Below are 14,302 nucleotides of genomic sequence, written 5' to 3' on the forward strand. Positions count from 1 at the left end.
TGCTCTGGGGAATAAACCAAAACACGTTTTGCCCCCCAGAATTATTATCCATAACTACCCAAAGGACAGCTGGCAGTGTAAGGGCCAGGACGGTTTTGGGCTTCCAGCAGCTCTGTACCGTGCAGCAGCTTCTCCCCATCATTGTCTCACCCTGGCAAACTTGGAGGTCAAAAGTTGATTTCAGGCCTAATGCTTCAAGGTGCTAATTGTATCAGCAGATGATGCATGGAACACTGTATCAGACCTTGTGTCCTGCTGGATTAGGCCGAACCAGTCAAATTCCCATTCCAAAACGCTGGCCTCTGAATTCTGCTAAGAGCCTGAAGAGTTAAAGTTATTAACTGGCTTCAGAATAAAATGCATTAGGAATAAATATGCTTTGGGATAAACCTATTAAATGGATAAAAAAGCCATTACCAGTGGTGAAATATGATTGCGTGACCTTTTAAATAAATAAGCCTGCTATGCACCAAATTATGTCAGATAATAAGCTTTATACATGATAAAGTCATGCAGTAGGTCTCAATCTTCAGGCATTCAATGAAATATTGCTAGCCATAAAGGGCTTATGAAATGTTACACTAAAGAAAATTGCTTCCAGCTATAAAAACTTAACTGTTAAAACAAATGTAGTTTCTCTCATAAAATCCTATGCAAGGCATTGGTAGCAAGAGTGAAAGCTTACTAGAAACAAACCTGAGGTATTCAAACTATTTTGCAAATATACAAGTCTTCTTAAAATAACTCGGATTCCAGATAAATCTGGAATAACTGTTGAAAGCAAAAGGGTTATAATTCTCTAACATCAGCGTAAGATCCAATTTATGTTTGTAGGGTCTTAGAAATATGTTTGTGGGTTATCTCTGGATACAGACATTGCTGTGAATCCAAACTAATCTACACTCGTAGTTTTGGCACTAAGTACAAGCAGTGGAAATACTGACCTCTCTGGCTGTCCTGAATCTTAGGCCTGTCTGTGTTATGCCTCAACGACTTGCACAGATTATTCCTGACACAACGATATTCCTATTAAGGGACCATTCGTAACCGATGTGATGGAAACAGGGCTGGATATTATCAGCCTCATGAATAAAGACAGACATTCATCTAGTCAGATTCAGCTACCAGCTTCAAGCACAGCAAAAACTGGCTGCCTACAGTAAGTCAGACTAAAACCTTTCTTCTCTAAACCATTAAAAATAAGAAGGAACGAAGCATATTCTCTCATTCCTTCTAGTGAGCATGGGCAAAGCAGCAAAACCTCCGGGTGAGGCTCTTACAGTTCGAATACAATCATCGTCATCACTTCACTTACTGTTACATGAACATCAGCGAATACATGTGGTTCCCAGCTAGGGTCTCAAACACAGCTCTGGGTGCTGAAGGTACTCTTGGAACTCCCTGCCACAATCAATTATCTTTTCTAAAAGGTGGTATCAGACATTAACAAAAAGGAGCATTCCTGTTTCTTCTGGTTTTGTTTTTTTTTTTTTCCTGAACTGGGAGAATGCAAACACTTTTTCTGGGGATAGAAAGGATCTTAAATGTGTAGATGTGGCACTTAGAGACGTGGTTTAGTGTTGGGTTAATGGTTGGACTTGATGATCTTAAAGGTCTTTTCCAACCTATGTAATTCTGTGATTCTTAACCTTCAGCTACAAACACCGACAATTTTCACCAACACTCAATGCAGTACAAACTTTTCCCGGAGGGGCACTGGAAAAGACATAGCAAAATTCAAGCACACAAAAGAAGCCAGCTTTGCCCCCACTCTGAAAAAGCAAAAGGGTCACTCTCTGAACCTTAGCCATTTTAACTGTGGAGAAACAGTTACATTCTCTGCAACCAGTTTTGGTGCTTTTGCTAAACAGAGGGAGGTATGCCATGCTAAACACAACTTAAATGGGATCACTGCAAAGGAATGGGTGGCATCATGAGGCTAGCAGTCAAATTTTATCTTCTCTTCCTGAAAAATGGTAGCACAACATCGAGAAACCAGTAATAGGTCTGCTGCAGGCAGGAGCTCAGCTGCATCCTGAAAATGCCTCCAGGCACTTGCCATTTTGTTTTATTGCCGTTCCTCAAAAATGGTCAATTGTAAGCATCAATCTCGCAGAGAAGGCACATTATCAGCGGTGAAGGACAACTGCTTGTTATATAATCTTGCCAAATCCTTGATAAAGCAGTTCCTAGCGAACAGCCATCTTGCTCTGAGTCATCTGGAAAGTCTCTGGTTCAGTGAGCTTCCAGGAGCAGGCCGTCAAAACAGGTTGTATTTCCACTTCCCATTTCAAATTACAGGAGGCACCTATGAGTCAAGGCAATCATTTCTCTTTATCTGCCTTCAGATGCCCTCCTGCGTACGGATCCAGCCCACAGTCCTGCTGAGCCAGAATGCCCATGGGAGTTCCCAGCCAGCTCTGGACGTCACAGCTTGTAGCTGTCCTGGGTGGCTGTTGGCACGCAGGTCCCGCTGCAGTTACAGAGCAGGACAATCTGAGGACAGCCACAGGGAGAGGAAATCCTTACCCTGCTCTTCAGAGACCTGGAGGAGCTGGGCTGAGCTCTGTGCTCACCTGCTTTTCTCCAAACACCCATCACTGGTCCCTGTCAAAGGTGGACATTGTGCCCACTAGACCCTTGGACTGCTCCTCCATCGCTGTTGGTGCGGTGGGAGGCCAGGCACTACCAAACACCGCATCCCTGCCCCTCTCACCAGAGCCAGGGGCTTGACTAGCTCACACTTTTCTTTTTTTTTAACCCTTCGAGGCAATGCCAAGTCTTAATCTGGTCCTGGGTCATGGATGTCAGCAGGATACATTGCACTGGGTCTCCCTTTGAATTATTAGGAAGTCTCCTGCCTCAAAGCTGGCCAGCCTAGACCTACTGCTCCCCCACCTCTTCTCCCAGCCATGCTTGACAGGCAGCTGGAGTCAGCTCTTCTGACAACAGCGTGGGCAGACAAAGCTCAGAAGCTCATTTTTTTACAAACCAAAACAACTACAAGGTTGGCAATCTCACTCCTATTGAACAACAACAACAACAAAAAGAACCAAGTCAGCAGCAAGCAGTAGCCTGTTGCACAGGGCTGTAATAAATCTAGGAGAAACAAGATGGGTCAAGTTGGGTTGGCTGGTAGGTGCTGAAAGAGCTGGTCCAGAGTTACCACTTCAGGGGCCAAAGCGGGGAAAGATGGAAGTAATCACTTCCCTGGTTCTCCACCTCACTCCTCTGCATACGACGAAACTGCTTCAGCCTTTACTGCTGTTACAAAGTTCCTATGAGAGGACCATACAAACTGTCATGCAATTAATATGATTTTAGGACAATTTGCAAAATCTGCAAAACCCATCAAGTTTCAGTGTTTGTTATGATCTGGACAAAAATCCAGTTCTGCAGTTCATTTCCACATAGTCATAATTTGGCTAAAATAATTATTCAGGCTCAAAACAAATTTCTTATTTCCTTATTTTGAAGTTATTTTTCTTAAAAAAAAAAAAAAATTAAACTCCAGAATGTTGCCAGAACAGCACCCACTAGAAGGCAAGATCATTTATTAGAGAGATATTTTAAAGTTTCCAGTTCTAAAAGGATGGGACTATCACTGGAGAAAATTGAACCCCTGTATGCCGTATGTTTTCCGTAGTTTTATGATTCTTGTGGTTTTTATTAAACTAGCCAATGACAATAATAACTGGAGTTTTTCGTTTAGCCTCAGGAGTCAGAAAAGCGATTCAGTTGTTCACAGTGGGTTGTTTTCTTTTTTCCTTCTCAGCAACAAAAATCATAAATCTAAGAATTGGGTTTTCAGTATAACCCATTATAGTAATTAATTTATTTTGTGTTTCTACAGATACGATACAACTGTTGCCTTAAAATTGCTGTTTCGGTACAACAGGGCCCAAAACTCAAGCAGCAAGTATGATCTAAAATGTGTATCAAACATAAAGGGCAGCAATCATCTTCCCAAGCACAAATCATTGGCATTAACAAGAAAAACTTAGCATCTCACTATCAGTTCATAGGGGTTTTTAGTTTCTGCCTATTAAGGATGGACAACCAAGCATCTATCAGAAATAAAGCTAACTATGTTAAGATTGGGAACTAGATTCTCCAGAAGAACCAACTGAATCATGCATTTTGTATAAATAATCTATGTATAAATCAATTCTAAAAAAATCAAGAAAGTTCCTTGTATTTCCACCTCTCTTCCTAAATTTATAAGTTATTAACTGGTTTATATCTGTCCTTGACATTTATTGTGTAGCTGAATCTTACTTTGTGTCTTTTTCTTAAAAAAGATGGTAAGCAGATGCCCTCCATCAACACCTGTAGCTGTAACTTGTAAACAAAGTGAAAATAATATGAAATTTTCTCTTATTTAAAAGCTTTACTATGACTTTAACTGTGCATTGACAAAACCGCTTTCCAAATGGTCGCAAACAACATAGCAACTTATAAGACATCATTTTTATATATAGCTCTGAATGAACTGAAAACACAAAACTCAAAACACATTATTTATAAAGGTTGCATAACTTGCTATCTAAACTCATCTGACTAATCACGAAACCCGTGAGAGAGGCAGGTGGATCGTAACAGCAGATGAGTTGAAAGGCCACAATTCTCATACAAGGAAAGGATTCAAATAATTGCTCGCTAGTCACAGGAAAACAATGCTGGAAGAAAAATGTATGAATAAATGAATGAGTGAACACCGGACTAATGAGCTACTTCCTCCACTTGGCGTACGAGCTCTCTGGGGACGGCGACTCATTTCGCTACACGTGTGAACACAACGCAGAGCGTAACAGGGTCTTGGTTTCTGCCTGCTGTTCTGGCTATGGACACACAGCCCGGTGACGAGGCCTGGGAGATGGAGGGCTTGAGAGCTGGACGGAGCGCCTTTCACAGCCTACGCTTCGCAGCGCCGAGTGAGAGCTGTCCCTTCTGCTCTGGGGTCGGTGACATGCAGCGGCTGCCTGGTCTAGGTTGACACCAGACACAGGCATGTGGAGCTGGTTCTCTGCTGAGGAGACTTGGTTCCAGCCAGGTTTATACCTGGGGCTGCACCGAAGAGCTGGGCTGACGGACCCTGCTGGACCCTGGCCAGCTGTAGCCTCCTCTGTAGCACATCCCTGGGGTACCAGCAAGCCCTGATGGAAGCCGGCTGACTTGTCCTCTTCTTTCCCTTCTCTTCTTTTTTTCCCTTCAATGTGCCTCTTGATTCTCGTGTTTCCAAGGAAACTTCTCAGCTTGCACGGTGACAGTCAGCTCGGGTCCAGAGGTGTGCCACCACTGCCCTTGCGCAAGGAGGCACCGGCTGCACAGCCCCTGAGGAGCCAGCTAGGGTCCCAGAGTGACCACCAAGGGCTCTTCTAAAGGCTGGTACCAGGAGGGCAACACAGGGAGACCTGAGCAGGCTTGAAAGGGGGCTACCTTCCATCTGAGAGCACGATCTCTGCCAGCATTGATCTGAACAGAGCAAGGCTTAATTTAATCTCTCATCTGCTCCCACTGAGCTCCCTGATCTTCAGGATACCCCAGCTCTCCATTTCCCTGAATGATGGAGAGTTGACAGTATTTAATGAGATTAAATGTCATCTTCATTACATAAGAGCCTTTAATTATATGACACCATTGAACATCACTCGATACCGAAGAAAAGCATGCTCTCTTAATTTTCAGGCAGCGACAAGGGGCCCAGAAGAACTGGGTGCCAATCCTGGCTTTGCCACAAGCCTCTTCTGGCTCATTAGGTAAGAGCAGGAGAGCCACCGAATTAAAGGTTGTGTAAGCAGTGTAGCTCAGTACTTCCTAACTTTAGGGAGCTCGACTTTGCAACCTAAACACTCTGTGTGTAATTACTAAATTGAGGCTGATTCAGAACCTTGACACATGAAGAGAACCAAGCCACAGGCTCTCCATCCTTTTATACAGCTTTACATTTCAAGCAATCACTTGAAAAGGATTGGATCAAAAAGTTGGTGCTTGCTCAAAGCCCCAGAAAAGAGCATCCAATTCAAATCCAAATTGCTTTTTTTGTGGCTGAAACAGTGTTCTCGTCACTCCGGGTATTTTGGCCTGATACTCTCAGAACTAGACCTGTGTCTGCTGCAAAAGACAAGAGCCATACAAGGGCAAAAAAGATGGTGTTTTTTCCCCATCTTGGAGAGTGAGTAGATAAAAGAGCAGGAATCAGGCTCTATTTTTAGAGTCTATCTTTTTAATTCATTAGCTGGATAGGACTGCTCGCATGCAGTCACTTTTCTTACTGGGTCAAGGCTAGAGAACAACTGCTGCATTACAAGGACAGAGATAAGTGAGCAAGTCGAGCTATTACTCTCTTCCCTCGCTAATTACTTCATTCTAAGACCCCCACAAAATCACCAGTGACATTCAATGACCTTCTGCTGCACGGAAGGAGCCAGCTGCCCCTTCCACCAGCATCTGTGCCTACTGCGGGCAGCACGCCAGCATCCCTCACCCAGCAGCACACAGCTGCCTCGCAGAAGCTCCCAACGCTTCAGAGACAATGCAAGGAAACAATTACACTCGCTGTTCATTAGCGAGTCTGTGCTTTTTGACTTAGCTAGTGTTGCCAAGTAATGAGCACTTCTATTAGCTACATGGAAGGGGGTTTACTACTTGCTTATTTAAAGAACGTGCTAAATCACACAATGTGTGTTCACACATCCCACCCTTCGGGAGGCCAGAATTAGGTTCTAACAGAGGCCGAGTTACTTGCCAGGCCCTCACTTTCTACCAAAGGCTAAGCGATTAGTTAATCTAGACACAGGCTTACACAAAAGTGAAATCCAGCCTGATAAAAAAGCTTACAGTCAACTATTTTCCACAGCATCTGATACCAGGCTCAATCAGGCTGGTGCCACACAGCCCCATTTCTCTGCAGTTTAACTGTCGTACGCATTTTGTCTTGCCTAGAAACCAAACGGTCCTTTAATTAAGTCTAGAACATGCCTGTTCAAAATGAGAAATAATCAGCTCTGCAAGCAGAGCCAAGTAGATGGCTTGGAAACAGATTATTGGATTCCTCTGCGTGCTAATAAATTTCGCTAGTGAAACTCCTGATGCTTCCTCTGCCCTCCTTCAGTTAGTAGTAGTTAGTACAGCTTAATAACAGTGTTGCAGATTCTTGGTGTATAAGGAGGGTTGAACTCAAGTAACAGTCTCTCGCTAGAGCTACTGTCTCAGATGGCTGATTTTCACCATACTCTTAAGGAACACAGACTTGCAATCATCTGTTGAACTTGCACAACAGGTTCAAAAATCAAGTAGGAAAGGAAGAGATCACATAAGTTTTCTGTAAGCTAACAACCCGAAATGAAAGTTTTTCTTGAACATTTCGCCTTTCAAAAAACAGATTGTAATAAAGATTAATTTGCCTTTCCCTCTTCACACCAATACTGCACTGCAATTTCCCCTCCTTCCAACCCAAAACGCTGTCTAGCAGAGCGTAAGGCATCTCCAGTGGGGGAAGATGCTGAGGCAATGATTTCCCAAAGACTTGGGGTGAGGTATACATACCCCAAGCTCCCCTTGAGGACGGTACCATCTGTTTCAAATTGCTGAGCTAGTCTAATAATACCATGCCCTCTTACAGACACTTTCATTGGTAGCTTTCAATAAATTTTGGAGGGGATGGTATTTCCCCCCCTATTTTAAACTTCAAAAAGCTACAGGACCATGAAGGAAACCTCAGGAAGCCTCACTGCAGACACACATGCAAGGTCTGGACCCTGGCAAAGGACAGTGTGTGTGCTGACTGCCCAGTCACCTCCTATCACCCCCACACCCCAAGGACAAGAGTCCTGAACAGCTCAAGACCTAGAACAGTGTCATCAGGCTCAAAGCCGTCACCTTCAAAAACAAAGAAATGGCCACGATGGCTAAACTGACACCACCTTAAGCCTTTCAACCTACAAAAGGGAAAGATCAGCTCCCTCTCTGTGGTAACCCACTCCATGCCCAGGGGAGCCCTCGTTACCCGAATCTGCTCCTCAGAACTTCCACCTCCTGTCCTACACCATCACAGGAGCCCCTTTCAAGAATACTACTGCTACTTCACAGCAAAGGTTAAAAAAAAAATAATAAAAAATCTCCCTTCTTTAAAGGGGCTGATAGCACTTTTTAACAGAAGAATAATTTTTTTTTCATGTTTGAGCCAAACAAAACATATGAAAGGCTTGCCACCTTGAGCTGCTCTTCCTGGCTTGAAGAACACGCTGCCAAAGTCTCTTCTTCAGACAACCCATCTTCCTGCAAGAACTTACAGAGCAAAATAACTTAGTTGAAGGGCAAATCTTGGGACATTTAATTCAGTTCCCAGCATTTTATTTTTTTTTTATTTTTCCACTCTCAAAGTTGAAGCTCCAGTAAAACACAGCTGCTTCTTGGGTCTTTGATGGATCCCTTTTCCTACCACTATTTGGCGGGCCCAGTACAAGACCTATGGAAGGTAGGACAAGCATTCAGCTAATTGGTTTAACAGAAATTGCAGTTATTCTCCTCTCAGCGTGTATGTACAAGTTGACTTCAAGCTGAAAGGTCACACTTAATTTCACAAAGTACAGATGTATTTTAGGTTATTGTTATAAACTGTCAGGCAAATGTAATTACTCCTACCACCTAACCACACAGAGTAAATCAGGATGCAGCTCTTTACTACCGGAGAAATGTTCTCTGTTCTGGTATCAAAAGGCTGTTCTAAAAACAGTCTCCAATGCAAAATGTAAGATGAATGGCCTGGAATCTTGCACATATGAATACCGACTCTACAGTATTTTATTATGCAACTTAAAAACATTGTATAGTTTTGCAAAGTGTCCATATTTAAAATACTGTGCACCACAATAGACAGAGCAAACCTTACCTTTCTATTCTGTGCTTAGTCAATTTAGCCAATGTTTGCAGGTAACACAGGCTGAAGAGCTGGTTTTACACTGACGACATACAAAAAACAGGACTTGAAAAATAAAATTGCCATTAGTATTTAATAGCCTATAAAAAATAAACTAGGACTTTCAGTTTACATGTCATTGCACAAAATCAAAGCTGGCCTTCAGTCTAAGCACAGGACACAGAGACCCCAACCTACAGACAGTGAAGAAGTACTCTCAGACCAACAGAAAAAAGAACATGGAAACATGGACTAGCCTTTAGGCTTTTACTTCCCACTGCACATCTTTTCAGACTTGCCAAAAGTGAAACCCATCACAGAACTCTATGCTCAGGGCCCACAAACTTCACAAGTACCAAATTACATTTTCAAAAGCCTTTCAAAATATGGAAACTGAACTCCTGGAGAATTCTACACTTCTCCAACACAAACCAAGAAGCAGCAGAAGCACTTGTTAAATTCAACAACCCGCATCAGCTTTATTAGATCGTTACATTTACAAGAATCAACGGTAACGGTGCAGCTGCAGGGTATTGCGTCGTCTCCAGGCAGCACGACGTGAACCACCAATGGTGTGGTGAAATTTGTGGCCCTTGCCAAGACCACGACTCTTCCGCCCGGCTGATGTCAGCCCACGCATCTCTCTGTGCTTGTGCACAGGCTTGGTGATCCATTGGGTATCAGGGTTGCGTCTGATGGTCTTATGGAAGGGATCAATCAGGATCACTTCAAAAAACTTGTAAGTGGAATCTTCACCAACCCAATATGAGTTCAAGACTCTCAGAGCCCCACAATGACGACCAGCACGTTCCTAGAGGAAAAAATAAATGCAAAAGGCTGTAAAATCACGAATGCAGGACACTCTTCATGCAGAAAGATACAAATAACTCAAACCCAAAACTTTGTAGGTGCTAGAAATTTCGATTTGCCCTGAGCGACCCTTTCTTCCTAGAAGAGTTGTTTCCCTTCCAGATGCAAAGATGCAAGAAAAAGTAATAGCTGGAAGAAATGCTGTATTAAAAAAAAAAAAAAAAGACTGCTTTGATTCCTACATGAAACAGGTTTTAAAGAATGTAAGGAGGAAGGTGCTTGGCTGACAAAAGAACTACTCTGTACACAGAAGCGCCCAATCAGTAAATACACAGGAGTTAGAAACAACTTTAACATGAAGATGAAAAGCACAAGCTGCACTTGGGGCCAAGGAATGGTCTTTTGCAGGAAGCTAGGAAAGGCCAATCAATTTGCACATCCAAAGCTACAGCGGAGAAAGACATTTCTGCACAGAATAAACCCATACGGATAGGAGAAAAGGAAAAGCTGATGTAACATGTCTTTGTTCCACTGCTGGCATATGAGTGCTTGCTATTCCTATCCTCACTTGTGGTTGGAAAAAGCAGTCTTAGTTTAGAAAACAAAACAAAGCAGAAAACATCAATTATGCAACTCCATCTGCCTCTCCTGTCAAGAATGGCTCTTATTTAAAACACTAAAAGTGTGTTTAATCATAGGATTTTATCATCACCATGGACAAGCATCAACCAATGGGGCCCACCCATCTTCTGTCCTAATGTGATCCTAACCTACAGTCTTCCACTGAATAGCATTTGACTACTTTCTGCATGTTGTAAAATTCCTTCAAGTCTTTGTTTTATTCTGTCATGTGAGAGCAACAGATACGTTAACCATTAAAACAGCAACCATCCTCTCAACCAGCTTCTCTGTGGGGATGGTAGCAACAATCCAGGTTTTATTTTTCTATCTGAAAAATGTATCCTCCAGGAAAGAACATGTCAAATTCAGAAGATTTAAAACTAAAACAGAGGGCCAATAATCTCTTCCATGAGCTGTCAACACAAGTGAGTATGTGATTAGCTATCAGCTATCTGGGAATGGCATATACAAAGTACAGAATTGCATTTTTAATTTAAACGCATCATCTGTGTTTCTTTCAAATTAGCATATCCCATTTATGGTTTAGTTTTTTTCCCCTTTTAGAAACCCCCCCACCATATTCAACTTGCTGAAGTAATTTAGGAATATTTTTGAAGTCCTGGGAACAGAAAAGTCTTCTGCTTCAAGATGGAAAGGCAGAAGAATGAACAGTCTCCATCTTTTCATAACGTCTCTTCTTTGAGACTGCAGCCTAGTATTAATTCTAACCTACTGAAAGCTTTTTCTAAAGGTGAGAACTCCATCTCTTCAACACTACTGCTGTGACATGAAATTTAAAGATCTCATTGAATGAAAGCTTCCATTTTCAGCATTTCAGCACGTAGCAACATCTCACCTAAAACCAAGTTAACCACCTATCTTTGTGCCCGTGAGGTACAACGATTTTTTTTTTTTTAAAGAACCAGAAGATCTCTGGCACGCTGCTTTCAGATCCTGTGATACACCTAGGTACACTGTGCAGTACTCCTAATACACAAACAGGTGCTACAGGCTTCAAGAGAGGAACTCATCTGTACTTTGTGAAAGGACCATTACCTAAAGCTGATACTACATACAAGATTGCAGGGAACACAGAGGTGGGATTTAGTGATGAGTGAAGTCTGACATCTAAGCATATTTGAATTTTTATTTCTCATGTCTAACCCTTTATTTCACTAGGGTTTATACTAGCTGTGTGCCTATTTTTCATTACAAATATTGTAGCATACTTCAGAAACATGTATGCACTATGAACTTCAATACACCACCTAAGCAGTACTTCCCCCCGACGCCATTCCTCAAGTCTGAATAGTTTTTTTCACTTTTCTCAAAACATCAAGACATTCTGATGCTTTCCTGCCACCAGTATTCAAGATCTTTTCCCCAACACGTTAACAAAACACTTGTTTGGGTTCTTTTTTGTCTCTTGAGTATTTTCAACTTTTACAGACTAAGACCTTCCCGCTGCCAAGTTTCTAAGCAATAACCAAAATAGTCACCTCTGCTACAGACTGAAGACTCCGGGCAAACTTCAGCTGGTTAACACCATGATGCACAGGTTTACCATAGGTTGCACCTTTTGGGACTGGGCGCTTGCGGCCACCACGGCGAACACGGACACGGTAGATAACATAACCTAAAAGAAATGGTGACAGGAACTATAAAAATTCTTAGCAACAGCAAGTGCAGATCACAGCAAGACAATTTTGATACTCATACTGCATTTTCAACCTCAAAAATTTCACATGGAACAATGCAAAATTAAGTCACTATACCAGTCCTCACTGAAACCTACAACTGGAGGTGGCTAGCACAAGATGTTTTTGCTATTTTGTTATTTCCATTACAACTCAGTAAGGGAAGTGATGTCCTGGTGACTATTTTTCACTTCCAAACCAGAGCTTATGGCACATGCCTACTATCCAGGTCCAAATATACCAAGAACAGCTACATTTTAACACACACACACACACAAAAATAAAACCTCTCCCCAAAACACACCACAAAAAAACTACCCCACACCTACAATCCCATATTCTGATAGTAGCATTCAGAAAGCACTGAAACACAAGCCATCCCCAAACCCTGCTGAAATGTGACCACTGAAAAGGAAACTAGACGAACTTCACAAACAGTAACAGAGATGTAGACTCTTAGCTTCATATTTTCATAGTGACAAACATACTAGGATTTGCTCAAGTTACAGATGGATGGCCACTTTCCCCAGGTTTCTTTCACTGACTGTTTTCTAATGACAGTCAGACTATGTCATCTTTACTTAAGCACATGCAGCTCTAAGACAGTCAAAGTAACACATAACAAAATCTGGGCAGAGAAAGGACACCCCCAAAACGTAGGATACTAAAAGCACTGGTCAACTCTGCAGTACTAACCCAGCAGAAGAATTAAACATAAAGCCCACTTGATCTCCATCTGCCAAAACGGCCACAGAAGGCATGAATTCAAAATGACATAAAGTAAGGTTTCAGGCTGTGCGCACTGCTACCAGTTGAACACATTTATAATACTAAGTGCATTTCAGGCAGGACACTTCAGTTTCCTGGGGAATACTGGAGATTTAGATTTTGTTATTCTACTACCACTTAAGGATGCTGACATAAAACTTGACCACTCCATCATGAAGCACACGGACTTCACCTCTACATCTCATTACCTTGCTTAGCCTTATATCCCAGTCTGCGAGCTTTGTCTGGTCTGGTTGGCCGGGGAGCTCGATGCAAGGCAGACAGCTGGCGATACTGCCAACAGCGGACACGAAGGAGAAATCGCATCACATCCGACTGCTTTTTCCTCCATAGCTCCTGGATGTACTTGTAGGCACCCATGTTTGTCTACCTGCTGAATTGAAAAGTCAGTCAAAAAAGTGCACCAAATCCGATTCCAAATTTGAACAGCTTCCAACAGAGACACTGCATAAAACCATACACATAACCCCACTGAAACACAGGGTGCTCTCAAGCTTCTTTATACCACTGCCACATCTGGTAACACGGTTCACACTTGGCAGCCTCCAACAGGACACATGGCAGTTACTGTTCTCGGCAATTTTCCTCCTTTTCGTATATTCTTATGGGTTGAATTCCTCAGCTGAGAATTTTCTAATGTGTATGTCAAATAACTATCGATTTTGGTAGTAACATCTGAAACAAGTTGTACATATTAATCTATAAAGAAGTATGTGACTGTGCATGGCGTGGTCTTTATTCTTAACACTGTATACTTAATTATCCCCCAAAATCCTTTTCGCTGTCACACACCTGCAGCAATTAGATGCAGGTTAACTCCATCAAATCCCCACCCAAATCACCATCAGGAAAACGCCGCTCGTTTTATTTGCACAAAAACTCCCAACAGTCCATCTGTGATTTTCCATACCCCTTTTACGACTCTGCCCGCCTACTGCCTAGTTCTTGCCATCCCAAGCTACCCTTCTTTATCATTGCGTTATGGCTACGTTATGGCCCAAAACGCCACAAACCAACCGCAAAACCAGAGTCAAACCAGGAGTCGCGACCTGCAATCAACCTGCACCCGCGACGCTGGCCTCCCGCTCACACCAGGCAACCCTGGGCCCGACGGAGAGTCCTCCTCCCCGCCCCACATCCCGAGCAACCAGGCCAACCCGACGAGGCGCAGCCCACGGGCCTTCCATCGGCCTCCCGGGGCCTGCGGGCCCCAGAGGCCCAGCGCCGCGGGAGCAGCTCTGTCGCCCCCCGCTAGGGTAGCGGCAGGCGGGCGCAGCTACGGGGCGGGCGGATGGCCGCCTCGGGCCCAGGATGGAGCCGGATCAAGGAAAAGGCCGAACCCACTCGAGCCCTCACCTGATGGCTCCCAGTACCGGAAAGGAAGAGGCCCGCTTCCCACAACCCCTGGCGGCGGCGCCGCGCTTCCGGCGGCGGCCGCGGGGCCTCATGGGTAATGCAGTCCGGA

General features: G+C 43.4%; 1 protein-coding gene across 2 annotated transcripts; it reads right to left on the bottom strand.

Moving 5' to 3' along the window:
- Positions 1-8,995: 8,995 nt before the first annotated feature.
- RPL15 (ribosomal protein L15) lies at positions 8,996-14,277 on the bottom strand. 2 transcript variants are annotated; one of them, XM_037385343.1, is made up of 4 exons: positions 14,194-14,277; positions 13,026-13,210; positions 11,851-11,987; positions 8,996-9,731 (listed from the first exon to the last, which is right to left on the bottom strand). In XM_037385343.1, the coding sequence occupies exons 2-4, from the start codon at positions 13,195-13,197 to the stop codon at positions 9,426-9,428; spliced, it is 615 nt and encodes a 204-aa protein (XP_037241240.1). In that variant the 5' UTR covers positions 13,198-13,210; positions 14,194-14,277; the 3' UTR covers positions 8,996-9,425. The 2 variants fall into 2 exon arrangements, with proteins under 2 accessions (XP_037241240.1, XP_037241241.1); XM_037385344.1 differs by having other exon boundaries at positions 13,026-13,207; positions 14,194-14,268.
- Between the last annotated feature and the right edge of the window lie 25 nt (positions 14,278-14,302).

This window comes from Falco rusticolus, chromosome 4, assembly GCF_015220075.1.
Source record: "Falco rusticolus isolate bFalRus1 chromosome 4, bFalRus1.pri, whole genome shotgun sequence".
Taxonomy (NCBI): Eukaryota; Metazoa; Chordata; class Aves; order Falconiformes; family Falconidae; genus Falco; species Falco rusticolus.